General features: G+C 48.7%; 12 protein-coding genes across 12 annotated transcripts; 2 read left to right on the top strand and 10 right to left on the bottom strand.

The window, feature by feature from the left end:
* Window positions 1–111: 111 nt before the first annotated feature.
* Window positions 112–909, bottom strand: N7455_011126 (rhamnogalacturonan acetylesterase; the record flags this gene model as incomplete). The annotated part of the gene is made up of 1 exon (XM_040959863.2): window positions 112–909. One exon carries the CDS (start codon window positions 907–909, stop codon window positions 112–114), a length of 798 nt encoding a protein of 265 aa, XP_040809753.2.
* Window positions 910–1332: 423 nt separating this feature from the next.
* N7455_011127 (uncharacterized protein) lies at window positions 1333–1924 on the bottom strand (the record flags this gene model as incomplete). The annotated part of the gene is made up of 3 exons (XM_065606596.1): window positions 1333–1520; window positions 1589–1673; window positions 1724–1924. The coding sequence occupies 3 exons, from the start codon at window positions 1922–1924 to the stop codon at window positions 1405–1407; spliced, it is 402 nt and encodes a 133-aa protein (XP_065459762.1). The 3' UTR covers window positions 1333–1404.
* Window positions 1925–2002: 78 nt separating this feature from the next.
* N7455_011128 (uncharacterized protein) lies at window positions 2003–2967 on the bottom strand (the record flags this gene model as incomplete). The annotated part of the gene is made up of 3 exons (XM_040959823.2): window positions 2003–2578; window positions 2628–2780; window positions 2833–2967. The coding sequence occupies 3 exons, from the start codon at window positions 2965–2967 to the stop codon at window positions 2003–2005; spliced, it is 864 nt and encodes a 287-aa protein (XP_040809735.2).
* A 1866-nt stretch (window positions 2968–4833) lies between these two features.
* N7455_011129 (Zn(II)2Cys6 transcription factor) lies at window positions 4834–6717 on the bottom strand (the record flags this gene model as incomplete). The annotated part of the gene is made up of 6 exons (XM_040959858.2): window positions 4834–4988; window positions 5042–5141; window positions 5196–5305; window positions 5362–6055; window positions 6106–6437; window positions 6486–6717. 6 exons carry the CDS (start codon window positions 6715–6717, stop codon window positions 4834–4836), a joined length of 1623 nt encoding a protein of 540 aa, XP_040809762.2.
* A 795-nt stretch (window positions 6718–7512) lies between these two features.
* N7455_011130 (uncharacterized protein) lies at window positions 7513–8604 on the top strand (the record flags this gene model as incomplete). The annotated part of the gene is made up of 3 exons (XM_040959793.2): window positions 7513–7579; window positions 7634–8006; window positions 8067–8604. 3 exons carry the CDS (start codon window positions 7513–7515, stop codon window positions 8602–8604), a joined length of 978 nt encoding a protein of 325 aa, XP_040809728.2.
* Window positions 8605–9157: 553 nt separating this feature from the next.
* akr1 (putative aldehyde reductase (AKR1)) lies at window positions 9158–10771 on the bottom strand (the record flags this gene model as incomplete). The annotated part of the gene is made up of 11 exons (XM_065606597.1): window positions 9158–9401; window positions 9460–9575; window positions 9656–9784; window positions 9841–9905; window positions 9960–10089; window positions 10141–10213; window positions 10269–10288; window positions 10349–10433; window positions 10507–10520; window positions 10584–10671; window positions 10725–10771. The coding sequence occupies 11 exons, from the start codon at window positions 10769–10771 to the stop codon at window positions 9158–9160; spliced, it is 1011 nt and encodes a 336-aa protein (XP_065459763.1).
* Window positions 10772–11368: 597 nt separating this feature from the next.
* N7455_011132 (S53 family peptidase) lies at window positions 11369–14564 on the bottom strand. Its single transcript, XM_040959819.2, has 6 exons — window positions 14267–14564; window positions 13392–14207; window positions 13067–13330; window positions 12797–13014; window positions 12622–12742; window positions 11369–12560 (listed from the first exon to the last, which is right to left on the bottom strand). Exons 2-6 carry the CDS (start codon window positions 13595–13597, stop codon window positions 11444–11446), a joined length of 1926 nt encoding a protein of 641 aa, XP_040809690.2. The 5' UTR covers window positions 13598–14207; window positions 14267–14564; the 3' UTR covers window positions 11369–11443.
* A 180-nt stretch (window positions 14565–14744) lies between these two features.
* Window positions 14745–17649, bottom strand: fos-1 (sensor histidine kinase/response regulator Fos-1/TcsA). Its single transcript, XM_040959869.2, has 2 exons — window positions 17375–17649; window positions 14745–17294 (listed from the first exon to the last, which is right to left on the bottom strand). The coding sequence occupies exons 1-2, from the start codon at window positions 17533–17535 to the stop codon at window positions 15386–15388; spliced, it is 2070 nt and encodes a 689-aa protein (XP_040809736.1). The 5' UTR covers window positions 17536–17649; the 3' UTR covers window positions 14745–15385.
* Window positions 17650–18107: 458 nt separating this feature from the next.
* Window positions 18108–19454, bottom strand: N7455_011134 (FAD-dependent oxidoreductase). Its single transcript, XM_040959808.2, has 3 exons — window positions 19006–19454; window positions 18548–18945; window positions 18108–18496 (listed from the first exon to the last, which is right to left on the bottom strand). The coding sequence occupies exons 1-3, from the start codon at window positions 19381–19383 to the stop codon at window positions 18214–18216; spliced, it is 1059 nt and encodes a 352-aa protein (XP_040809705.2). The 5' UTR covers window positions 19384–19454; the 3' UTR covers window positions 18108–18213.
* A 528-nt stretch (window positions 19455–19982) lies between these two features.
* Window positions 19983–22634, top strand: optE (uncharacterized protein). Its single transcript, XM_040959829.2, has 6 exons — window positions 19983–20120; window positions 20189–20371; window positions 20429–21756; window positions 21810–22024; window positions 22081–22350; window positions 22403–22634. Exons 1-6 carry the CDS (start codon window positions 20094–20096, stop codon window positions 22600–22602), a joined length of 2223 nt encoding a protein of 740 aa, XP_040809781.2. The 5' UTR covers window positions 19983–20093; the 3' UTR covers window positions 22603–22634.
* Window positions 22635–22784: 150 nt separating this feature from the next.
* Window positions 22785–24176, bottom strand: N7455_011136 (putative guanine deaminase; the record flags this gene model as incomplete). The annotated part of the gene is made up of 1 exon (XM_040959859.2): window positions 22785–24176. The coding sequence occupies one exon, from the start codon at window positions 24174–24176 to the stop codon at window positions 22785–22787; it is 1392 nt and encodes a 463-aa protein (XP_040809755.2).
* A 419-nt stretch (window positions 24177–24595) lies between these two features.
* Window positions 24596–26725, bottom strand: N7455_011137 (putative C6 transcription factor; the record flags this gene model as incomplete). Its single annotated transcript, XM_040959800.2, has 2 exons — window positions 24596–25401; window positions 25459–26725. 2 exons carry the CDS (start codon window positions 26723–26725, stop codon window positions 24596–24598), a joined length of 2073 nt encoding a protein of 690 aa, XP_040809696.2.
* Between the last annotated feature and the right edge of the window lie 550 nt (window positions 26726–27275).

A 27275-nucleotide genomic window follows, 5' to 3' on the forward strand; every position in this document is an offset into this window, starting at 1 on the left:
TAGGCTTGAACCAACATGACTACAAGCATAGAAAAGCGCCTTTGATATTAGAATAATGCCTTCTGTTCTTGGTATATAGGTGGTTCTCCGCAATCATAATCCTTGGCTGGGTTAAGGCCAGTAATAAATCCCATGGTCAATATCCCTCTTGAGTTTACCATCCACGCGTAGATATCCAAGCTTTTTCAAATCGTCAAATTTCTGGGTAACCAACTCGGCCACAATTGCCCCAAACAGAGCACTCCCTGGTACGTTCAAATGTGTATTGTCCGCTGGGTTGAGGTTGTATGTGAAAGCATTTTCTGGCCCGATTGCATTGAGGTACCGGGTGCTAGCTTCATTCAGGTCAATATACGCAGTATATGAGCGATGGGCAGCAGTGACGGTGGCCATAGTCTCATTGGCGAGACTCATGATGATACGCGGTGTCCCTGTTGAGTTATCGTAGTTGCGCCGAGATAGAGGGGTGACGAGAATTGGTGTAGCCCCAGCATCCGTAGCCTCAGTCACAAATCTTTCGAGATTGCTGGTGTATTGTGACAATGAAATGTTCGCAGCTGGCTTTTGGTCGTTGTGCCCAAATTGGATTGTCACAAATGGATGATAGTCGTCTCGAACTTGTCTCACGGTCGTTAAAACATCATCCCAATCACCTCCATCTCGAAAGCTAACAGTAGTTGCACCGTTGTGGCCGAAGTTGCGACCAGAGGCTCCGTTAAAAAGAGTTGTGTTGAGAAATCCGTCTCCCCATCCTCCACCGTTCGAGGATTGAGTAGCTGTGGTGCTGTCACCAGCCAGAACAAAGAATGGAGGCCTTGGCAAGTGTTTGAAGGCACTGGAAGAATACGCCTGAACATAGGATATGATACTGAGGAGAGCCACTCCGGTTGTTTTCAAGCTTATGCTCATTGTTGTGTCCCTGGATGTAATCCCGTTAAGTTATGGGAGATCAGAATCATTTGCACCAAAGATGTCTTTGATATGAACTTATATGAACTTATAGCACTCCGATGTGGGGGAATAGAACCGTTTCTCCCGTTGGTGGAAATCTCTTGACGCAGAAAAGTGATTTGCGGGGTTTTGATAAATGAAGTGACGACATTCCAACAAATTCTCGCGGCCAAATATCCCGAAGGTATTATGGCCAAGGAGCAAAATCTTTGAGGAATTCTCCGTTGGCTTTCTTCTGCATGAGACCTTGAGATGTTAACCCGAGGTCCGTTGTCGGATCTTCTTTTCAGTTTCCCCTCTTGTGTCGCCTTTTACGGCGATTGAGTACGACTTGGCATTTTGAGCAAAGATTGCAAGGCAAATTCCGCAAAATGGATATGCATCTGCATTTCTTCAATTCATAAATCTTCCTTCTTTCTTAGAATACCTCCATTCTACCAGCCCCACGTTGGCTCAAAGCTTTAGTGTCTTGGACACAAGCTCCGCCACTTTCGCCAATTCCTCGTCATGCATGTTCCTACCAACGAGCTGCGCACAGCACGGAGCCCCCTCAATATCATCAGCCACATCTCAAATTTCAAATCAGCATTAGGTTCACCAATCATAATAGGTGATGGGTGGAAAGTATAACACTTACAGGGGGGTTTGTAGTTCACACTCCGAATGAATGCCTTGTCGGCGCTCTTTTTCGCTTTCCCATGCGGAATGATGCAGCTCGGGTACTTAGAAAAGGATTAGTTCAGTGCCGTGGGACTAGAGAACGTGAACTTACATCCATCACATTCCAAAGGACGGTGTAGGGCACAAAGCCAAACAGATCATGAGGTTGAGCGGTACCTTGATAGCCGGGCATGATAATAGCGTCGACTTTTTCCTGCATAATGAGATTGCGGAACTCTTCCTTGATGTGATTGCGCTCCTCGTTGAGGTCATACAATCCTTCAAGTGTCAATGGGGCATACCCATATGGCATGTAGCTATGGTGCAGAGATGTCGATGCCAGAGCAGGAATGGTGGGCTCCCCACTGGCAGTAATGTGCTTAAATGGAGTCTAAGCTGGATCCATCGAGAACATGCGAAATGCCAGCGCACAGGCATCTCGAATAAGCAGGGTTTTCAGGGGGATGATCTCATTTCCAGCTTCTTGAAGCTTTCCAGTTGCTCTTGTAAGAGTTCGCAAAACCGGTGGATGCAGAGGGAAATGGGGATCCTCCTCGATGAACCCGAGTCGCAGGGCGGACTTGGGGGAAACGATGCGCCATGGCGAAAACAAAGCCGAAGAATCAAATTGCCATGGGTCTGCATTAGTTACCAGTCTCATGAACAGCTCCAAATCTCTGACTGATGTTGCCAACGGTCCTGCACAAGGCTTGATCCCAGCCAAGCCTCCACGAGCAGAGCTAGTCTGTCCCCCATATGGAATGCGGTCCGCGGAAGGTCGCAATGCGTAGATCCCGTTGCAGATAGCTGGGATTCGAATGGAGCCAGCAATGTCTGTACCAACACCCAGCACCGATCCTCTCATAGCAATCAATGCCCCTTCTCCCCCAGTCGACCCACCAGCGGTAAGATTCGATCGATGAGGATTGAGGGTCCGGCCGAATACGAAATTGTGCGAATCAGCGGCCTAGTATTTTGAGCAATTGTGACAAGTTTAGAATCGTAGGAGCACTCACCATCATTGTCTGGGGAACATTTGTCTTCACATACGGGATGGCTCCCAGGTTGAGCAGAATCTGAACTGCGGGAGAAGTTGAATTCACAGGGCCATTTTTGATAAACGAAGTAAATCCAATCGTGGACGGAACACCATCAATGTTGAAGCAATCCTTTATATCACATCAGTAAACCCAAATTCGTTATCCAAAGTTGTCGTCGTACCTTGAAACTGATAGGCAACCCATGCAAAGGCCCAACAGGTGTCCCTGTTTTAGATAAAATCTCATCCAAATCCTTTGCGCGCTGCAAGGCACAGTCAAAGAAAGTCTCAGTGAGGCATCGAGTCTGTGAGTTCATTGTAAGACGGTGGCTAAGCTTTCGAAGGGTCATGTTAATCATATCAACACATACCACTTGCTGTGCGATCGCAGCGCGAATGCAAAATGCTTCCGTGGCCTCATAGGCAGAGAGCTCTTGACAATGAATCTTGGCCAGCAGATCAGTCGCGTCATATTTCTCGGTTATCTCGGGTTGTCTTGCCGACAAGATTCCCGACTAGCGTGGAACATCTAGCACATTCATGCCAGATATCTCGGATATCTGACTCAGTTGTTCCGAAATTCGCCATTCAGTTGGGATTTTAGCAGCACCTTCAAGTTGCTTCTTGTGCACAAGGACTTCCCATGGTTCAGTCTCCATTGCTGGCAGTGTATGTTGAGAAAAGATGAAAGAGAATAAAGAATAGAGAAAGTCGGAGATGGGGAGAGAAGAGAAAGAGAAAGTGAAGGTGGAGGATATTATATCCAGCGCAGAAGCCAACGCATCAAACATGTGGGCATACAAGAGAGTCAAGTAAATTACTCAAATTGGCTTCACACTGGAAATTTGATATCTAGCTATTTCTCTGCTCTCCCCGAACTCCTTTTTTTTTGAGTCCATAGTAATAACCGTGCGGAACATTACCGTCTCTTGAATTATAGGATCTACAACCTAGCAAGCTCAATGTTGTCCCAAAGTGATATAACATATGTCTAATTTGGCTTCGATAGAAATCTCTGGGCCATATAGTGGATTTGTTCCGGCTCAGGGAACTCAATAGTTTCTTCTGAATCTATCGCATGACCATCTGAGCCACGTATGGACAGGCGAGCCTCGGAGAAAGCTACATGTAGACACTTATGTTAAGTACCCTGGTAAAATAAATGCCCATGAAGGCTTATCATCAGTCTAGTGTCAAACGCCACCTCCCCAAGCACTATTTTCCATTAACATTAGTTCCATATTTTCATTAATATAGCTTACCGGCTAAAATGAAAATATATTTGCTACAATCGAAAGTCATTTCCCGGAGAACGAGATCGCACGTGCCATCAGGTGCTGTTGCCACGATGAGGGATAGTCCCCTGGCTTTTGCAACGCTTCAGCCCGGTCCACCTTGCTACCCGAGTGCTATCGATACATTCATGAGCTCCCAAATCCCATAACTAGTTCTTCTTGGGATTTCGGGACAGGACAAAAAGCAAGTACCTGAGTTTGGGTTAGTCATAACCATTTACTTCAACCTTGGAAGTCGATTTGATGCAGCATTCTGACCTCCATGCCATGCCCCACCGATGTGACCTGAGCTCAGTCTTCCACTACGAGACGGAATCTCTGACTGCGACTACGACAACTTCTCCAACAATCCCATGACCGGGCACAACTGGACTAGCAGACGTTAGTTCGGTACACTATACTAGGACGATGGTGAGAAAGACATACAAGGATTGGCCCATACGGTACAACTTGGCAATGTGATCCAAGAAGCAAACACCATATTCCTCGAGTTTTAACAACTCTGCACCTGAATCGGGTAGAGTGGATGGGGTGTCTTCGCTTATAAGAGGCCCTCCGGCCTCTTTGGAGACGGCACACTTGTGGGAAGTTGGATGGCCCGGTTGCGGGTTTCAAATTCATATTTGTAGAACTCGGTGTGATACAGTTGTACAAGTCATACAGTGAAGTTATATTGCACACCAGCAACTTCCTTCCTGATATTCACTTTTGCATCTCTGGTCGGCCATCGTTTTCACGATCATGATTCTAGTCAACAGATAACGGATATATCTAGGCCTATACCGAGGGACCGGTGAGACGCATATTTTCTCTCCTTCGGCTTCAGACAATGTTTACAATTCCAAGCTTGGGATAAGCAATATTTCCGTCAGAAATAACTTGGAACTCTCAAGGGTCCGACGAGTCAAATGCAGCCAACTCGGTCCACTGATGCTCCAGCTCCCGCATTATCCATGAAGTGCGCCATCCTAGCACTTTTTCCACTCGACTCAAAAATTGCAATGATCCCTCCTGTTCGACTACATTCCGAAGACAGTACCCAACTAAGGACAGGTCAGCGGGCAAGAGGATCGAGGGATATGGAGCGCACACGAACAGCGATGTAATAAATGGGATGCCATGAAATAGGCATTCTCTACGTTTTCGTTGGACAGTGACAGGCCAATAACCATGACAAGATGGTCGGCAATCGTTTTCTAGGATTTGTATTAGCCTGCAAATATAGTTTCCCAGAGCTTTAGTTTGACTACCTCCTGCACACGCCTTGTACGGGCCCTTTCGTAATCGCTCATATTGTGCGATGGGAATTCAGACAAGGTGAGAAAAATACACGCCGAGTGATAATACTGCATTCCGACCACTTCGGTTGCGGTCAGTAACTTTAGGTCACATTGTCATTGGGACTTGAAAACATACCTGCCGGCGGGGATATCATCCATATCACAGGGAAAGGCCGACCATCAGCCACGCTTGATGCTTGGTACCGAATAGGTTGCCAGGTTGTGGACTTTGCTTGATTCCACTCGTTCACGCTGTCCGATATTTGGCGCCAGGTATCCTGTGCCACAATATGTCCAGGCGCATCGCAGCATACTTGTAGGATGCGAGCACAATGATAGATGATTTTATTAGCGCAAGCAGCGTCATCGTGGCGGTGAAACATTGACGACCGCTCGTAATTCTGCATATCGAGTTGTAAAGGTTGATACTGTACTACCGATGCATAGATAGCTTGTCGTAAGAACTGCCAGCTGACTGCCTCTGCTACTCCGCCAGAGGATGCCGAGCGGGTCATAAGATTCACCAAACGATTGGACCCAAGCAGATGAAACTGTTGGTCTGTTTTAGTTTCCAGCTCCTCATATATACGAAGAATCACGACCGCAATGAGCATGTTCTCGTCACAATTTGTCTCAGCTTCATCCAATGCTGCGATTAATAATTTCAAACATTGACCGTGATAAGCCGAGGCCTCCCAGTCACTATCGTTGGCCAAGATCGCATCATGTCGCGCAGACAGGGCCAGCATGGCTTGCAATACCATATTATTCTCCAATGCCCGTCTTGGGACTTCGGTGCTGAAATGTGAATGGATATCACAAATATCGGCCTATGCAGGTCAGATATGTAAAGCTAACAAGAGACTCGCTTGTAGCTTACCCAGGGGGCTAATTTCTGAATAAAGTAGCGCACCAGTGATGCCTCTCTTAATGTCAGTGCGGATCCATTGTCTGACAGCAGGCTGAGTGGACTGTTTGTAGTGTCCTGGTGGGGTCGGTTCTCATAAACTGGGCTGCCAGCTTGAGCCTGATATGTGTTCTCCGAGTGAAAATCTTGAGGCCATCCATTGCGACTATGTGATACTGGCTCTGGCGCTGGAGTATATTGTTCCAAAGTACCCCCAACTGATTCTGGTGCTGGCGTGTTGTATTGTTCTACAGCACTATGTTCGTCTCCAGCCGATTCATCATTCGCCTCAAGGACGAATGTCACTAGATAAGATCAGTACATGTCCAAAACCATAGGCTCTGGACTCCTACCGGGTTGTGAGACATCCACCCAAACTTGTTCTTTATCCCAATCCAGTTCAAATCGGGCAGTAGCACCATTATTTTTCTGATAAACGTGGTGGACAGGCTTGAACTGGAAGCGGGGATCAAGATGACACGCCCGACCAAGTCGCAAACATGGAGTGCAAGTTGATGCACCGGTGGGGATCACACATCGGATATGTCGATAACGACACCTTCCACAGCCCTTTCCTACTCTCATAGAGATATGAGCTCGAGGTGGCTGTTATCGAGGTTCATCTATGTAGAACCTCCCAACATGATGCCGGGGAAGGGTTCCCCGCATATGCTGAGTCATCTTTTTTGGGGAAGTTCCAAGAAAGTTTTCGACTTCCATGGTTTGCCACTCCTCAGTACCAACCTTGGAAGGACCTCGGGCATAAAATCGAGTCTTCAGCGATGTTTTTGATATTACAATGTTCTATGTTCTTCTAAATGGATTCTTGTCTCTTGATACCTCCGGGATTCCAGTGATGTCAGTCCATGCGGGCCTTTTGAACCAGACCGGGCCGCCAAGGGCCACCAATTCTGTTGCCTACTTTGTACTCCGTACCCCATTCGACACTACCACTCCATGCGGAATAGCAGAACAAGGGTTCCAGTACATACTCCATACACAAAAATAGCAACACCGCTTCGGTGGTATTCAGCGTCGATTCATCCAGGCAGATAGAGAATGGTTTTGTGCAGACTGAACTCGCGCATCCCGGTCTCCCGATCCGTGTCTTGGAATGGAAATGCCATGGGTTTCGGATGTGGATCGTCAACCAGAAAAATCCAAAGTTGACCAATCAACAATAAACAGACCGCGACGATCGGCAATCTTGATGCTCAATTGATATACAAAGTACAATTGGCCAAGGCCGGAAATTTTCGACTCCGCCTCCTTCCATATTATTGACCTTAAAACTGCGAATGCCCGGTACCTTCGCGCAAACTCATTCAAGGTTTGTCGTGTCAAATAAGTAACTAGAGATTCGCAGATCTCCCCGTACGGATGATTGTAATCTACCTTCTGCTGATTGCCAATGCATGGCAAAGAGCGGTCGCTGATTCTGATGCTTGTAAGTAATGTATTGCTTGCTTGTCTTGCCAACTGTGTAGCTCATTCCCTATAGGTTCAAGCAGTGTGACCATCTCAAGTCAAAGCGATGCGGACAAGCTGAGCAGCTGCGACACATTTGACGGAAGCATTACGATATCCCCTTCTACCAGCGGAGTGATCACCATCAACAATGTCGAGGAAATTAAGGGCGCATTAATTGCCGAGGGTGCCTCAGAGCTCACAAGTCTTCTTGCCCCTGATTTGGACAGTGTGGAGGGAGGTATCACACTGAGTAACCTCAACTCACTCACAACCATAACCATGGGCGCGCTATCACAAGTTTCTTCGGGCATAATCATCACGGGGAATCCGAACCTGAAAACACTGGGATTCCAAGATCTAGAAAAGGTTGAAGGACAGTTGGATTTGGCGGGATCATTCGACAGGTATGATCATTGCAACGGTCATCAACTCCTCACCTTCTAAGATACTGATGAATATGCCAGCGTATCGCTACCTTCTCTCGATCAAGTCAAAGGTCGGACAACAATCATAGGCAGCAGTTCCATGTTATGCAGTGTATTGGACAATTTGAAATCCAACGGTGTCTTCAGAAACGGCTACACGTGCTCTAGTGGCTCGTCTGGTCTGAGTCCAGGAGCCAAGGGCGGAATTGCAGTGGGTGTCATTGTGGCTGTCCTTCTCATTGTGTTACTCCTATGGTTTGTGCTTCGGCGGCGGCGCCAGAGACAGAGAAGTAGAGGCGTCCAATCAACTATTCCACCTTCATCAACCCTATCAACTGTCGTGGGTCCTGATGAAAAGGCCCCCATTTCTCAAGGCAGTATCTCACCTCAAGAAGAGCCATTACGTTCAAAAGAACCGCAGACTCTCTTGCCCCGAAAGCCAGTGGGATCGGCAATATTCTTGGATGGTCGCTCAGTCTACGAGGTCCCGAATGCATCCACTCCAGTCCATGAATATCACGAGTTGGACGCAGGACCAGTCTTCAGCTCTCATCAACGACCAATACACGCGAACTAAGGTGATTCTCATGGATTGATGAGCACAGATGATTTTGGCCATGAATTAACAGCGATGAGATGGCTAGGCGACATGACAGGCAGCCTTTTGCAGTTATACATATACCCTTGAGACCCTTTTGTCAAATGCAACATGTAATAATGATTTTTCCCTTCGTTTCTGAATTCCAAAGCAGGCAACTGTTTACGGCCAAGTGAATCTAACCTACAATTATGTATCTACCTGGGCTTGTGTGGTCTTTTGGATCCTCGCATTTGAACCATACGTTACCACCGGCGCCCACTTTGTGGCCATTTTGTTGGGAACGCAGTCTACATGGACGGCTTCTGTTTGAACTCGAGGTCTAGCAACACACGGTACATGTATCAGAAACCAGGCATTCAACAGGCTTAGGCCAAGGCATTTATATGTAATGGTAGTTTATCTTGGTCGGTTCATTATTGAGCATGTTATCTAGATATATCGGCATTAGTGCAAGCCTGTTTACACTCTATCAAACACACCGATATCTACATCTCATTCAACCAGTGGTCGCCTGGGGCGATCAGCGAAATTAAACACTCAGAATGACCTTGTGATCAGCGGCCTTCTCCTCGGGCTCGCCGAAGATATCAATGTTCCAACGAGGCTTGTTGGCAGCGTAAGGAGCGTTGTAGCGTTTCCGGTTCTGGCCCAGAGCACTGACCTTCTCAACCTCCTCGGGGGTGAGTTCTACCTCCTTGAAGTTGTCACGAATGCGCGAAGGCGTAATCGACTTGGGGATGACACTATGTCCGCCGACCTGAGACCAGGCGAGACTTGAAGACTGTTAGCTTTCACGGCACAATACCACAGAAAAGGCGGGTATAATCTTACATAACGTGTGCGGGGCTGACTTCCTGACCAGTGCGCTTTGCAACAGATTCGGCAACTTCCTTGACCTCGGGGCGGGTGATGAGCAGGGGAATATCGAGCATGTTGTTACCAAATGCCTAGAGATTGGGTTAGCGTTGAGTTTCTCTGCCATCAACCAAAAAGAAAAAAAAAAAGGGGGGGGGGGATAGATACGCACAGAGTAGGCAGTGATGTGAATTCCCTTCTGTTGGCAGTACTCAATCAGGTCATTGCTCTGGAGCACGGGGTGGCGCTCGATCTGGTTGGCGGCAGGGACAACACCAGTGCCTTTAATGAGAGCCTCGAGCTACGGGAGTGTATTAGCTAATGTATGGCGAGTTCTGGAGCAGGGAGGATACGAACATGCTCAATCTTGTGGTTGGAGACACCGACGGAACGGGCCTTGCTCTTGGGGAGCTGGGTCATAGCTGAGAGGAGTTAGCTATGTCTGATTTTCCCATTCGCACAAGATATCCACTTGCCCTTCCAGGTGTCCACAATAGAAACACCGTCGTCAATGATCACATCGCCACCCTCGACGGTGCTGTTGGCAACGAGTGGGAAGTACGAATCGCCCTTCTGGAATGCAACGGGCCAGTGAACAAGGTAAAGCTTGGTCTGTTAGCAATAGCTCACGGGAGTCACTGGATGCAATAATCATACGTCGAGGTAATCCAACTCCAGCTCAGCAAGACAAGCATCCAAAGAGGCCTCGACAACCTCCGGGCGGTGCTGGCTACATGCAGAGTCAATAACTTTGTACTGTAGCGCTGTAGTTCGAGATATCGTACCTGTTCCACAGCTTGGAGGTCTGTAGAATTCATGTCAGTTGCTGAAATTGTGTAACATCCCAACTATGGATTAGACTTACAATAAAGAGATCCTCGCGCTTCAGACCGGGAACATCTTTATAAGCACGCTTGATGCCCTCCGCGACCTCACGCTGGTTCTGGTAGCTGTGAACAGGTGATAAGTATATCGCAATTGTAATGGGTGGGATTTTGCAATTAAGGAGTTGGTGCTGCATACATAGTTGCCAAATCCTGAGAGGGAGTGGGGGGTTAGCGAACAGTTTGAAGAAATGATCGATGTACACATGTACATACCAGGTGGCGGTAACCAGCCTTGAGGGCCTCATAGACAGCCTCGCCGACCTGGCCAGGGGCAGACTGCCAAGTACCAAAGCCCAACTGGCTGAATGTGGGGTCAGTGGTGTCGTCTTTCAATCTTCTGCAGAATATACTCACGGAATCTGGTGGCCGGAGTTGAGAGTGACTTTCTTGCCGAGAGACATGATGTTTATCAGAGATTAAAGAATAATTGGAAGGGAAAGAGGAAAGAGGACAGAGGACAAAGGAAAGAGATGGTGGAAGATCCCCCAACTTTTAACTCCCTCTCTATTCTCCGGTGGGGAGGAGGGGGACCTGTCCATCCCACGCCCCTCTCGGAGTAGACCCCACCGAAGGTACACACAGGACATCAGTACATAGTAGAGTACTTTTAAGAAAGTCATTTAGATTCATTTATTTCTAATTCATAGCTTATGGGCGTATTCTATTGGTATATACACGATGTCCTACTACATACTACATCATCTATAATTATAACTAGGTACATAGTATGTATATATAAGGACCTTGGGAATCTACAACATCGAACCCGCTACACGCGGGGTAATTTATGATGTCATTCTGGATGTGAAATCATGATTGTATTCTTTTGCATACACATATAGACACATCGTTGCGCATAGAATCCCTCCCTCTGCAGGAGAGAGACCGGCTTCGTCGGTGCGATTGCTCCGTGTGCCGAGAATGGGACAATATTGGAGTGCGGTGTCACCATCACCATCACGGTCGTTTTATACTTTCTAACAGAACTTGCATCGAATCTCATCGAATCCCCAGTCTTCATTGTTCTTAGATGTGTCCACAAAAGCGAGATCGCCCCCGATAATTAAACTACTCTACTGGCCCATAAAAATCCTCAAAAGTTCCGGATAGTTAGGGGTACCCAATCCAGTCACTGGATCCCAACCCTCGGCCGCAGAGAAGCCATCGGTATTGCAACCTGCATTTGTGCCCTTGGTCACGTCAAAGAACGCCTCCGGGTGAGCGTACAGTACAGGGTTGACAAAGCCAACAGTGGACTTGCCAACGGCTAGTCGCTCCTCGTTGATGCGAGTGAGAATTCCAGCAAAGACAGGTGCAGAGGCCGATGTCCCACCAATTGACGTGGCCGTTCCTCTGTTATAAATGATGACTTTGTCGCCAATAGCAGAAACATCCGGATACGCACGTCCGATCCGGTTGTAGATACCGTTATTCTCACCGAAGCTGCTGTTGTCCACACTCTCATAATATGGGTATGAGGGCTTGGCCTTATCAAAGTAATCGGCAACAGCCTGGGCTTGATAATCAGGCGCCTTGTAAATGTTACTGAAACCGCCACCTGACGGGAACCTAGTCACAGCTTGCTCTTTATGATCCCCTGGAGAGGAACCCGTGGGGATCTCAGTAGCTCCCACCGCAGTCAGGTATGGACAGGAGGCAGGGAAGTCTGGGGCAAAGATTCTACCATTTGGGCCAAGACAGTTGCTGGGGGTCGGATCGCCGCCACGTCCAGCCACACCAGAATCACCCGACGCGACCACCACTGAAACTCCCATTGTACCCAGCTTCATAAACTCAGCACATTGTCGTCGCTGATAGGAAATGGGAAGGTCTGCTTCGGCGGAGCCATAGGAAATCGAGATGACCTTGGGTGGGTCGTACACGCCACATTCAAGGGAGCCCTTGTATCCTCCGGCTGCCGGATCAGGGTATGGAGGGTCCAAAGGCGAGATGGTACTGCAATACGAGCCATCAATGGCATCCAAGAACGTGTTGAGGAAGCCACGGAAGGTGTATTGATTCTCGTAATGCATATCATCGGTTTGGAAAAGGATAGAGTTCTGCGGCCAGATAATCGGGTAGGAGATTTGGAAGTCCAGATCAGATTCAGCCCCGGCATTGGAAATGTGTGCAGGAGCCTGACCACCATCAACTGACTTGAGAGTTGGGTGTGTGCCGTGTGGGATTTTCCTATAGGAAAGTCAGTTCGAACTCTAATCCCCTCGACGAAATAGGATTGAAGGTGACATACGAGTACAAATTGGAGAAGAACAAATCTAAATCTTCCTGGGCGTAAACATCCCCGATGCCTTCGAAGATTCCCAATTCATTTCCTTTTGTGGCAGAGTGGCCCTCGCTGATGTTATACAACTCTGAAGGCTTGTCAGCATATTCAGCGTGTGGGTATCTGTACTCGGATCACTTACGTTGAATGCATTGGGGCGTAATTGCTTGCGAACAAAAGGACGAAACCTCGCTCAACAGCTTCTCAAGTGGTAGGAGGATCGGCTCAAGGATAGGTGGAATCCCACCCATGGAGCGTTTCTGCTTATCGGTCGATCTCCGGACACCAGTCACCTCCCGCAGAGAGATTCCAGGAGTGATATAGTCGACGTGCTCACGTACAGAGTTCGGGAGGTGATATCTGTGGTCAAAGGTCAACGAAACTCTAGATCCAATCGAAATGACAGCCTTACTCGCGACAGGCCACGTGGGATCGGCCCGTTTCAGCATGTGAGTAGACATAGTACTTTGTGTGCAGCAAATTCTCGAGCTCCTCGGCATCGGCGTCAAACTGGATCCATTGCTTGTTGGTCGACTGCGTGATGCGGTCTTTTGCAATACCAGCCGCCTCCAGCCAAGAACGCACATCACTCACGCTCTTTTCATTCGGGGCAAACAGGTCGTGCACTTCATCGGTGGACAAATGCTGTCCGTAGCGGCTCGAGGATGGGTTAGATCTAAAATAGTCCACGTCAGTTTCAGACGGTGGGGGGTGCATGGCGTGGCGCAAATTCATACAAATCCATAAGTAGCTCATGGCCATAGTCTAGGTTAGACTGGGTCAACCCGATTCGCACAGGTAGTGACACATTTCCGTCGAGCTTCTTGCCTTCAATCCAAGATCTTGGAATGAAATCACGACGCTCGTGTACTTGATAAGTATGAGCCGTTGGCACTGCGATAGCACTGGCTGCCAGGGCACAAATCATTATGAAGGATTTCATGTTGATAATCTTTAGCAGGAGTTTGCCAATTCAGCTTCCTGTTTAGAAGTTGCGAATCAAGTCAAAAAGACCAAAGGCGGACAAGGTATACTTTATAAGTGTATCTCGTCTGGTAAGGTGGGCCTGTATGGGGCTTTCAGGGTCGATCACCATTAATTCAGTTGGACTGAGATCACCCAAGAGGAAAGACAGCCAGTCGATCAATGATGCTAAGACCCCGGGAAATCAAACAGGGTAAGAACAGAGCTTATCCTGCCTCTCATTAACTTTGCCTTAGCCTGTGAGTATCTCGCTAGGTGTTGAACATCGGGGTGAAGTTGCTCGGGGCCATTCATCTAACAAGATAAACCCCAATCGACCCCCCTCGGAAGGTTAAGGCAGGTCACACGGGGTCCATGTGAAGATCATTAACACGGAGAATATGACTCTTCCCTAATGGGGTTGCGTTCTTCGGCGACTTTTCAAAAAATGGCATCGTTACAACCCATCAAGTCAACGAAATTGAAGACATTTCGAAACATGTATCTTTGTCGTCCGTCGGAGTCCAGAGTCCATTGGTTCCGAACGTCCGAACGGGATCTTAGCAATTACAGTCCGAGATAACCAAGGGCTGTCTCGGAAGTACAGGCATAATCTCAGGTGAAAGTAAAAAGATCATCGGGGTTGTACCTCGGGAGAAAACTACCCCTGAGGGATTGACTCGCAACCAGGCGATGAAAATGCAACCATCGCATGATTCAACGCAGAAGGCTTAAGCCACTGGACGTCGAAGGCTATCTGGTGGAAGTGTGGAGAGTATTTCTTGAAAGAGATGCTTCTGTCGAATCATAATGACAAGGTTTCACGTTATCATTTGATGCCGAAATGAGGTCGACGATCCCGATGCACCCCTGGACACTTTCCGCATTTCAGGGTGCTGGATGAAGTTATACATTCTGAAATGTGGTGGAAACATGGATAGGGGAATTGAATTGGTTTGAGACCAAGCCCAAGCTTAAAGCTAAACTGTTGATGTTAAAGGATCATCTTTCCTTGAAATTCAGACAGCGGAATTATTGGGGATACTTGCTCACGTGGTCAAATGGTAAATGCCCGGTCTTATACGCTCTGCATACCTTTTATCAATTTACGATTAAAACGATTGGTTGCCATTCCGACGCCATGATTACTACGGGAAAGGATACTTGCATCGGGTCTTGCATCGCAACTGTCATCCACCCACTACGCAGGTGCCTAAACTCCGCATATGGGGGATGATCTCATGAGTGGTATTAAAGAATTGATACAGAAGACCACCCAAGGCTGCGTGGCTGCAACGTCGGTGGCAGAAACAGAGTTGCATGTGCCTTCTCCAGACATAAGTCATGCGAGCAAAAGATGATAGCTCTAAGGCTTTTCATGTGCGCGGAACTTGATTATATCGGATGGCATTGCCGTCGAATTCCAAGTGCCAATGATCAGCGGAGAACTGGATAACCCAATGTGAAAGAACATTTGGAGTCCTAGAAGCCCCAGAAATCAAAGCATTGCAAAGAACGTGGTTTCAAGGCCGGTTTGATGGACTGGTGGTCGAAAGGTCCTGGTGAAAATGGCGGCATTTCTGCTGCATCGATAAGGGGGCGTGATTGGAAAATTCTCAACCTAACGGTTCAGCCGCAGTCTATGATCCATGACGCTTACACGGGTCTGTTTCAACTGCCGTGCCTTAATCGCATTAAAAGACGGCTTCAAACGGGCGATGTGGTTTTTGAGAGCACAGTTTCCCCTCGATTTGGGATGGGCAACCACTCAGGATCCACACCATTTCCATAATAAATCCACCAGCTGCTGCCGATGCAAGGGCTTGGCGATATAATCGTCCATCCCCTTGGCCAGATACGTTTCTGCATCTCCCTTGAGGGCATTGCCCGTCAATGCGAGGATAGGCACATCGAGTTTCATCCGTCGAATGTGCTCTGTGGCGGTTATTCCGTCCATGACGGGCATGTTAATGTCCATCAGGATAACATTATAGGTCAGGGGCTTCTGCTTGACCATACGCACTGCTTCTGCTCCATCCCAGGCAGCATCGACGCGCTGGAAACCCAGGCTGCTGAGAAGTTTCAGCATAATAAGTTGGTTGACCTTGTTGTCTTCGACTAAAAGAATGTGTTTGTGTGGAGCGATCTTCTGGAGCGAGGCGGAATTATCCAACGCCTCGGGGGTACCCGGTTGCAACTTCGACTTCACTGGAGACACCGGCGAAGTGAGGCGAGCCATCTTAGCTGTCATCCAGAACACACTGCCAGGACCGTCGGGGTTGGCATGGAATCCAACCGCTCCGTCCATCAATTCAGCCAGGCTCTTGCATATCGACAGACCAAGGCCAGTACCCTGGTATCTTTTTATGGCCGTGTCCGCGAATCGCGTGAAAGGGGTGAAGAGGGTGCTTGTGGCATCTTCAGGTACGCCGATACCAGTGTCCACTACCTGCGTGGAGATCACATACATATCAGGGTCCTTTTCGTCGATGGTATAAGCGGCATGAACTCGAACATGACCCCTCTCGGTAAACTTGACCGCGTTGGTGACCATATTTTGCAGAACTTGGCGGAATCGCAGCGGGTCACCTTTGAGGTTTGGAGGAAATCCTTCGCTAACAGTGCCCATGATTTGGACACCCGGCTTGAGCGCCGACTGACAATTCCGAACCACAGCAGAAATCACGTTGGGGATGCTGACAACGTCTGGGTTCAAGGGGAAGGTTCCCGACGATAGCTTAGAATAATCTAGCACATCGTTAACGACTTGCAGCAGGATCGAAGTCGAGTCTTCAAGGATGCACCCGAATTCCCGCTGGTCATCGGTCAACTCGGTCCTCAGTAGCATTGTCAAAGCCAAGAGCATTCCGTTCATCGGGGTGCGTAATTCGTGGGACATGTTGGCCAAAAAGTCGGACTTCAGCTTAGCAGATTCTTCGAAGGCGTCAATCAAACGGGCCTCAGTCGCTCGACGTTCGGTCATGTCGCGGGTGACTTTCACAAATCCGACATGGCTGCCATTCTGATAAATGGCGGTGATCATGACATTGGCCCAAAACCGGGTGCCATCCTTGCGGTAACGCCAGCCCTCATCCTCAACTTTTCCTTCTTGTAAACAGACCTCCAACTCGCGGGCGGGCTTTTTCATTTCGCAGTCATCGCGACCGTAAAAGACGGAGAAATGCTGACCGATGATCTCGGATGATGTGTACCCTTTCAAAATAGCAGCGCCCGAATTCCACGTCTCAATATAGCCGCGCGTATCCAGCATAAAAATGGCATAATCCCTCACCGTGTTGACCAGGATTTTGTAGGTTTCGTTGAGATAGGTTTGTTCGCTCATGGAACTCGACCTGTTCCGTTGGCGTTTGGTCCGCTGGGCTTCGAGGAGTACGTAGATCAGGGCGTCATCCTCAAAGATGGGCGTCACGCTAAGTGAAAAGAAGGCGTCGATTTGTGCCACGTGAACACGCTTGATGACCTGCACTTCGCGAGTTGATATGGCAGTACCGAGGGCACCACTCAGGGAGGCGATATCGGGAGCCGGGAGGATGGAGGGGGGCAGATCATAGACATTCGTTGCCAACAGTTGGTCTCGTGAGCGCTTGAAGATTTCCACATGACTGTTGGACACTTCGATGATTCGTAGGGCGCCGTCTAATACGAGAGTGGGTTTACTGGAGAGGGTACGGATGTTAATGGAATAATTTTGGAGGGGGGGGTGGATATCCTTCTCAGGATTCCAGGGGGTTCTCACGGTGTAAATCGATAGATGCGACTTAAAGATCCGGTCACAATGGGCTGTTCAAGGGCTTTGTTCTCAAGATTCACGTCACTCTCGGCCGGAGGAGTGATCACCATATCGACATTGTTTATAGGACAGTCGATTCTCAGGTGGAGCATCTGATCCACAGGCATATTGCTAACAGCCTGGGAGGAAGTGAGGATGTCATTCAAGGAAGATTTTTCACAATTTTGAATGAGATCTAGGGATATATGGGGGGTAAGGATGAAATGAGAACTTTGAAACCGGGTGGAATTTGGAATCCCAAAAAGAAAAAAAAAAAAAAAAAAAAAGCTGAAGAGAGAGAGTTGAGCCGAGAGGAAGATGAGAGGAAGATGAGAGGAAGATGAGTGGAAGATGAGTGGACGGGGGAACGGGCTTTTCATTCCAGGCCAAAAGGTGGATAACAGAAGAAAAACAAGATAGATTAAAAATATTTGAAACTATTGAAATTATTGAAACAATTTAAATATATTCTGAGAAACGTCAAGATAGTTAATACATATATGTATCTTTTCTAGTTTGTAGTTGAGCCTAGGGTTAAACCTCATAGTTATTGTACACTCCCCTTAGTATACTCTCCCCTTAGTTACATACTATGTACAACATATCCGCATGTCCGCATATACGCACATCCCTACGTAATTCTCTGTTTCCAAAAATACAATGAGGGGCAACCTTGGAACGGCGATAACTCGGATATATTGCGTACTTTAGTTCTCGGGATGGAGTACTCGACCTCAGTACGACTACGTACATATACCAGATATGTACGGAGTGCTCCGTACCGAGGATGATAAAAGAAGACCTTTCTAGATCACATTTTCACGCTCAGCCCTCTCCACCATCTTGACCAACGCATCGGCAATCCCATATGAAAAGGCATACCCACCGCCCCCAAATCCATAGGCTGACAACACCACCCGGTTGCCCTTTCGCTCCGACTCGAGACGGAACCCTCCTTTTCGGGAGGGTCGGATCCCAATAATGTAACTCACCTTATCCGCAGCTGGCTGTTCGGGAACAATTTCAGGAGCTAACCGATGCGCGCGTGCAATCTCATCCCTTGCGATATCCATATCGACTTCAGGTGACCTGGAGAGGTTAGCTTTAAGAGAGTTCTCCAGAGTTTCGGCATTTTCATACAGGTTGCCTTGTTGTTTCACTCCACCGAGGACCACCCCGTTCGACAGAGGTCGAGGGATGACATAAGTATATTCCTTGCCATTTCGAAAGTGGAGTGTGTGGCATTGATCAGTGGCCAGAAACAAATTCTGCCCTCGCTCCGGGAAACAGTTATCATCTTGCACATCCGTCAGGGTTTTACTGCCCCAACCGCTTGCATTGATGAAAACCCGTGATTCGGGGAACATCTCATACAGCTCCTGAAGAGACTCGACACGTTGGCGGATAAAACGACCCCCGAGAGACTCAACCTGTTTCTTAAGATAAGGCATATGTCTCGTGGGATCTGTGACAAGCGTTTCGTAGGCCCAGGCACAGTTGAAATTGGGAGGGTATTCACCGGGACTCATCTCCCGGAACTAAACAATTCGGATAATGTCAATATCAATCAAGCGGGAACCACATGGAGGACAAGGTACCTTGGCGACCACCGTCTTACCCCATATCGCGGAGTCAGGGGCAGGTTTCTGTTCGAGGTATTCTCGTGCGTTGACAATGCTCACCCCTGCCTCGGGGCCATCTTGTGCCATCTTGAGTAGGATGCGATGCGTGACAGCTTGAAGGTATCGTTGATCGGGAGTAATACCTCCCGCGGCATGCCACGCCGCTCCTGCCCAAGCCGATGCATAGTAAATATTCTGGTCTCCTGGTAGATATTCGGCCACCAATATCACGGGGAATCCATTCAGCAGTAATTGCCGGGCTGTCGCACAGCCAATGATCCCCGCACCGAGGATTACAATGGGTCTTTGAGGAAAAGGCACCTCATCGGTATCAAGATGGTCGCATTCACCCATTGGGAGGTGTGTACAAGGTTCAGATGATGAATGAGACCACAGAGTTTCCCGAGGTCCTACGTAAGTTCCCGGTAGAACTGGACCAGCCTTTGAGACAAATTCAAAGGCAATCGAATCCAGGGTTTAAGGGTGGCTTCGAGTAAATAGTAAATATGTGTATCTTCAAATCGCCCAAAAACAAAGGGAAAAGGGGGGGATCAACCCTCAACCATTTAGGGGTTCGAACTTTTAAGCCTTCAACGTGGCGTTGCTACTTTGTTACTTTGTATGTCTAAATTTTAATCGATTAATTGAATTAATTGAATTAATCTGATTATTTCACACAAATTCGAAGCTATATCTTACTTCGGCAATAATAAAGTGGGTCTATAACGGCCTCTTCCGACGTCGCATCCTCCCGTCAGTCACTTTTTCCCCTTCCTATATATCCATTTTACCTATACTATCCAATCCCATCCAATAGAACAGAATCCGGGGAGGAAGTGATGTGATAGATGCCCCGATACCCATTCTCTATTGGTTATTTTGTTAACTCACCCGTGGACATCCCTGTATGGAGTACTCCGCATCTGGAGACACTTCATGCAGGCATCGGTACCTAGTCGGTCTAATATTTCGGCCCAACCCGACTCAACACTAAACTGGGGCTTGGTGTGCTTTCCCCCTTGCTCTAGGGGAAGTCTAGGGGCTCCTGCGGAGGACCCGGGTTCATGATGGAGAGGGCTGAAAAGAGTCAGGTGGGTGCCCGTTTCGAGATTGACTCCTCCCCCACATATTTGGTTTAATTAATTGTTTCATATCTCAGAACGCTCCTTCCGATCAAGATGGAATTGCCATTCTTCACGATCGGGATGCCGAGAAGATCTTACCCTATGAAGCCGATGATTCGCCTTTCCCGGAGGTGCGGGCTGTCATCCGGCCAGTCAATGACTTGACGCTGCCTGTCAGCACGGTCCGCATGTGGACTATTGGTATATTGTTTACTATCGTACGTCTTATCTTTTATGCGACCGAACTAGCGGCAAGATAATACTAACCAGCACAGGTCGGTAGTGGACTGAACCAATTCTTCAGCTTACGACAGCCCAGTGTAACTATCAGTGCTCTAGTGGCGCAATTGCTGGCTTTTCCTCTGGGATGCGCCTGGGCGAGATGGATCCCCCTCGGAGTGATGAATCCTGACCGGCATTTCAATATCAAGGAGCATGCCTTGATCACAATCATGGCGAACGTCTCGATTGGCTCTGCTGCTGCCACTCAAGTTATTGAAGCGCTTGTCAAGTTCTATAACATGCCATCGCAGGGTGGGTTTGAAGTTTTATTGTGCATTACCACGCAACTGTTTGGCTTTGGCTTGGCCGGCATGGCCTCGCGCTGGCTAGTTGGTCCGGCTTCGATGCTTTGGCCACAGGTGTTGTCAAATGCAGCACTTTTGACCACCCTCCACTCCCATTCCAATCCTATCGCAGATGGCTGGCGAATCACACGTCTTCGCTTCTTTCTTTATGTTTTCATCGGTGGCGCCATCTGGTACTTCGTCCCGGGATATCTCTTTACAGGTCTCAGCACCTTCGCCTTCATCTGCTGGATCGTGCCATCCGATGTGGTGGTGAATCAGCTCTTTGGACAAACCACCGGACTAGGGATGTCGGTCTTGACCTTCGACTGGGCCCAGGTGGTCTATGCCAATCAGAGTCCCCTGCTTGTTCCCTTCTGGGCTGGGCTTAATGTGATGGGATCATTTGCGCTCTTTTTCTGGCTCGTGTGCCCCCTCGTTTACTACACCAACACCTGGTATTCCGCACACCTGCCGCTGCTCAATTCCAACACCTTCGACAACACTGGAATTTCTTACAACACCAGTCGTATCATGGGCCCCGGCGGGGGTATCGACCAAACTGCTTATCGAAACTACTCGCCCATGTTTTTACCGGCTGGCTATGCAATCACATTCGGTGTTGCCTTTGCTAACTTAACTGGCATCTTCTTCCACGTCGCGTTGTATCATGGCAAAGACTTGTGGCAGCAATGGAAGGGCACCAGCAAACAAGACGTCCATAGTCGACTGATGTCTTCATATCGAGCCGTGCCCTGGTGGTGGTTTGCTGCAGTCACTGTCCTGATGTTTGCATTAAGTATTGTGACCAACGAGGTGTGGCATACGGGCCTACCGGCATGGGGTGTGCTTGTGGCATTCGTGTTACCAGTGGTCTACTTTATCCCTGTAGGAGTCATCAAAGCTCTCACAAATATCAGCAGTAACCAACTGAACCTGCTCACGGAATTTATTGGCGGATACGCTTTCCTTGGGCAGCCAGTGGCCAACATGGCTTTCAAATTCTATGGCTATGTCGCTGTTCAGCAAGGACTCGAGTGAGTTATATACTGTTCCAAAACAAAATTGACATGGATTAACACCACATCAGATTTGTCGCCGATATGAAGTTGGCTCATTATATGCACATTGCCCCACGGCTTCTGTTTGTAGCCCAAGGCCTGGCCACACTCATCGGAGCTATCGTTCAATGTGGTGTGACAGTGTTCATGATCACCAGAATTGAGGGCGTGTGTACCCCCGAGGCCGAGGGGAATTTTATCTGCCCTCATGGAAAGGTCACATACTCTTCATCTCTCATTTGGGGTGAGTTCCATTTTATTGTCGATGTTCTGCAATCATATAGCTAACCAACCTTCCAGGTGCTGTTGGTCCCGGTCGATTATTTTCTTCCGGGGAGATATATAGCAATCTGCTTTGGTTTTTCCTGGTCGGACCCGCCGTGGTAGTCATTACTTATCTTCTAGGTCGTCGTTGGAAATCTGCCAATTATGTCTCCTGGCCCGTCGCTTTCGGTGCAATGAGCCAAGTCCCACCTGCTACAGGTATCAGCTTCTCCTCGTGGTGGATAGTTAACTTGATATTCAATGGCGTACTTCGTCGCCGCAAGCCCGCGTGGTGGTCGAAATATAGTATGTTCATCGTTTCTCCTTCATTGTTGCTTCTTTTGCTGATCGTCCGCAGATTATGTGTTATCCGCCGCTCTAGATTGCGGTGTTGCAGTCGCGACGGTAATCATCTTCTTTTGTATAACTCTCCCAGCCGGTTCATTGAGCTGGTGGGGAAATACTGTGTCGAAAACCACAGCCGACGGCAAAGGCACGCCTTACATGGGCTTACCAGCGCGTGGATACTTTGGCCCTCCGAAAGGATCTTGGGAGTGATCAGGAACGCTTAATCGTGCACGTTTCCTCTTATTTATAATATACGATAGGGTGGGCATACAGGGGTTGAAAATGGTCTTTTGGATACCTCTGCGAACTGGGCTACCGGGGGGGGGGGGGGGGGGGGGTTGGCGTTTATTCTCATGTATCGTTTCTCATTCCTCATAAACTAAAACTGACCATCAAACTTTGACCGACCGACCGCTCACATAGACTTTGAAAATATTCCGATCGTCCCCAGTCATCAAAAACTTCTCAAATATCACCTGGATGGTATCTTCACCTTCGACTGGGCTCATCACTCCCGGTTGGTCAAGATCGGTGGTATGAACTTCCAGCGCATCGAACTCTTTGCCAACTGCAAAGTTACCGACTCGGTCATCGAGACCACACACTTGCGCGCCACCCATAGTAGCGAGAAAGAAGCCCTCGCGCAAGGAAAGCGCAGGGTCCCGTCCTTGTGTCAACATCTGCTGCGCATTCGACACAATGAAGGCCTGTTTCATGGCATCCAGTATGGATGACGAGTAGCCACCGCCACTATCAGTGCCCAGGCCCACCTTGATACCGCGGCGGAGATACTCTCGTACAGGTGCTACCATAAAATCTTGCATAGTGGTGTTGGCGATTGGGCAGTGGGCAACCCCACAGCCAAGCTCTTGGATGCGACGCATCTCTCCTTCTTGTAGAAAGATACAGTGGGCAAGAATGGATCGATCATTCAATAGACCATATCGCTGATAGAGGTCAGCTTCCGTGTCAAACTCTGGAAAGAGCTGACGCGTGAACTCGATCTCCTGCTTTGCTTCATTGAAATGTGTTTGTATTGGAAGATCGGGATGTTCACGAGCGATGGCACCAATCCCATCCAGGAGTTCCGGCTCACAAGATATTGCAAAGCGTGGCGTCAGTATTGGTTTCACCAGATGGTATTCCGGATCAAATTTCTGAACATGGTGGATGAGCTCACGCGTTTCGTACAGTGAGTCGGACACCGACGGATCCCGATACCAGTCCGGGGCATTCCGGTTCATGTTACACTTGCCCACGAGAGCGCGCTGTCCCTTTTCGAAGCAGACATCAGCCAAAATTCGAGTTGCCTGTCCATGATGTGAGCCGTAATATGATGCGGTGGTAATGCCCTGTTGCAAGAATCCCGTCACGCAAGAGGCATACATGCGTTTGGCATATTCCGGATCTTCAAATTTGGCCTCATGGGCAAAGGTGACTTTATTCAACCAGTCAAGCAAGGAAATCCCTCTTCCGACACCACGCTGTGCCCACTGAGGTGCATGGTTGTGGGTATCAACAAAGCCGGGGCACAGGAATTCCCCACGCTTGAGATATTTCACTGGGAAGACGTCGGGTACATGGCCATTTTCTGAGACAATGGAGTTGATCTGATTTAGTTCCACATTTTCTTGTAATGCCTGGATCTTGCCATCTGTTCCCACAATCACAATGCAATTCTCTAGGATCTCGAGCTCATCCAAACTGCGGGAATGAATTACCGTGCCGTGAAAAGCGAGGGGGAGCCCGGAGGTCGGGCTGGCGTTCTTGTCGAGATCTTCCATAATACACAAGAAGAACGATCACCTATAACTATTCTGAAATGATGGCTGGAGTCCCGGACAATGTAGAAAAGAGATAGAGATGGAAGAGCGCTAGAGGTGAGGGGGAGGGCATTAATAATCGACATATGCTGCCCAGCTACTCAGCAGGTGGAAGCCTGAACGTCAAGAAACAACCCGTGATTGCGACGCTCCTTATTGTTCTAGCAGAAATCCAAGAATAAGCCTGCTGTGCTTCGAATCTAAATAGTATATTTCTCTCGATTAAGTGGGAATCTTGATTGTTGGTATCGATTCGACTTGTCTGTCTTGAATTTTGACAAACTCGTAAGGGATTAACATGAAAATAAAAAGCTTGGCCCGATGGAAAACTCCGTCTACCTCCGATAGAGTACGGTCTAAATACAGAGAAAGAGATTCGTTCAAAGGGTATAGTATGATGCCATCTCCTCTTGGAACCAATTGTAGGAGTAGAAGAGTTGTTCCGCCATCTGTGGATCGATCATAGGGACAGTCCCGCTGCCATCTACGAGTAGCACATCGTCGAGAACTGGAGCGAGTGGGACTGGAGGTGGAGGGGGTGCGGCCAAAGACATGGGATGAGGTGGGAGGAGTGCAGGTGGAGGCGGTGGTTGTAGTTGCGGTTGGTGCTGTGGGTGATGGTGATGTTGCTGCTGTTCTAATTGCTGCTGCTGATATGCCATTTGGCTGAAGATCACTGTGCTCTGGTGCCGGAATGTCTCTGCCAACCGGTCCACCCCAGGCCGACGCTTGCCAAATTCTTCCAAGAGTACGACAACCGCCTGAATACCACGTCGCATCGTCTGTTCTTCGGGATGCCAAGGGGAAGGCTGAGACTCGCGTAATGAGCGCGCGTTCTGCTCAAGGCACCACAGAATAGTGATACCAGCAAAATAAACTTGACTCAGTGTTAACCAGATCCATTTCAGCTTGCCGACTGAATAGCTGTCCCAATATGATCGAATGACTTGGATACTAGATTCGCCACAGCTGATGATGCTGGTTATGTCGGGTGTCGGATTGCGGGGGCTGGGGCGGTACATCAAGAGAAGGGTCGTGTAATAGAGATAATCGTAATAAGATGTAGAATAGAGAAGTGCGGATGGATATACGGGAGCCGTCATGCGCCAGTCATCAACCTCATGCCGGAACCGACTGAGCGTGGCGGTAGCTTCTTGGGGTGACAGTCGTGGTAGGCTGCTATATACTACAGGCGAAACAGTCAGAAAAGAAAAAGCAGACGGGATTCCAAGACTTCACTTACAGTATTGATAGATGCGCGAGAATATCCGCCGCAGACGTGTCACCTGCAAGGGTATCGTCATCGCGCTGGCGCCAGGTGCTTCGGTTTCGTCGTCGTTGAGTTCTCGCAGAAGACCCACGCTAATGTCATCGTCGGCAATTCCTAATGGCCGACCCAAGGTGCTAGCGATGAGGCGATCCAGGTTGTAAAGACTCCAAAAAGCGCGCTTGGCCATTTCCTCCTCGGCAATGCTAGGATACGACCGCGCTTTGTGCAAACCCATACTAATCGACAACCTCATCGTCGCACCCAACACATGCCAGATGCTGGGGCCAGCAGTCGCAAACATGGTATACAAGGCCAATCCCAGCAGTGCCCGCACAGCCGGCAAGTCTTCATTTTGCAATGCCAGTGGGAGGGTTTCCTGGCTGGCATGGTAAAATTCAGCGGCTTGGCTCGGGTCCGCAGACCCAATCAGAAGCGAAATGGCAATGACGATATGATAAGTATGATGCGTTTCCGGTGACGGAACACCACCAGTATAGATATGGCGCAGATTGGCCATGAACCCCGGACGAGACAAGAAGGGGTATTGGTATCCCATGCTGTCGAAATATTGTCCAGATAGCCTTTCCGCTTCCTCCAGCGACGACAAGTGCATGACTCGCGGCGCGGAGGAAGGCCGTGCGACCGACGGTCGGCGATGCTCCAGCTGATCGCGAAAGATCTCGCCGATGTTAGGCAGTTCGGTGCCCACTCCGGTCGATGCCTCCGAGGGTCCTGCAGTCACAGAAGAACCACCACTGCCGGCAGGGCTCGGCATTGAGGTAGGACGATTACCCCCGGTCGCAATCATAGCGGGCACCTGATACCACCAATCCGGATCTCCCTCGCCATCGACTGGTGTTCCCGTCGGTAATTCCGCCACAGAGAGGCCCGACTTGCGGCGGACAACCTCCTCTAGCCATTGTACTCGTTTCTGCAAATTCTCTAGTTGATCTCGGGGAACTGAGGCGCTAGCGACTTGGGGACCGGGCGGGGGTATGGTGCATCGGACTCCGGCGCGGGTGCAGGCGGAACAATTGGGGTAGCGAAAGTCGCATTTCTTCTTCCTTTTGCGACAAAAGTCACAGGCAGTCGATACTCGTTTGCTGCGAGCATGATGCGAGACATCTATAGACTCATGAACAGAGGGTGGTTGAGGCCAAGTTGGGGTATAAGTATTAATCGAATCCAAGCGGAACTTTCCCAGCTGATCGCGGAAATCCTTATTTCCAGATGTGCTCATGGTCGGGGGTCACTTAAGCTATCCATTTCCCACATCCACCAATTGTCATTGAAGTAAGCACACGTTCATCGTACTGTACTTTGTATTGTTGAAGAAGGGAAGATATGAAAAGTGGGGAGAAGAGCTTAGCCCCCCGGTACGGAGTACTTTCGCTTACATAGGCGAAGCGCCGATGACCGAAAGAGTTATCATTCTGCGAGATTAGTTGTACTTTGGATGTTTTGTTTTATTTTTTCTAGGTATATTAATTTGATTATTCTATATCATCCCCGTATTGATACATATATCGGTGATTATATCTTGATATTCCTGTTTCATCGGGCTTATCTTGGGGATTTCAGGGTTACTTTGCATTTCCTCGGCAGTTGAATACATCTATCTACAACATACTATGAGGTCTATGATCATATTGAAGTTGAATTATTAAATTACCCATCTCATCAATCTGAAACCTTACAGATGTATGTAGAGTCTATTCATCTTACCAGATCCCTCTAAACCGCGGTATCTCCCCAGGATGCTATATACCAACTAAAGTGCAACGTTGAAA

The sequence above is a fragment of the Penicillium solitum genome (assembly GCF_028829755.1).
Source record: "Penicillium solitum strain IBT 25940 chromosome Unknown utg000009l_segment0_segment0, whole genome shotgun sequence".
Taxonomy (NCBI): Eukaryota; Fungi; Ascomycota; class Eurotiomycetes; order Eurotiales; family Aspergillaceae; genus Penicillium; species Penicillium solitum.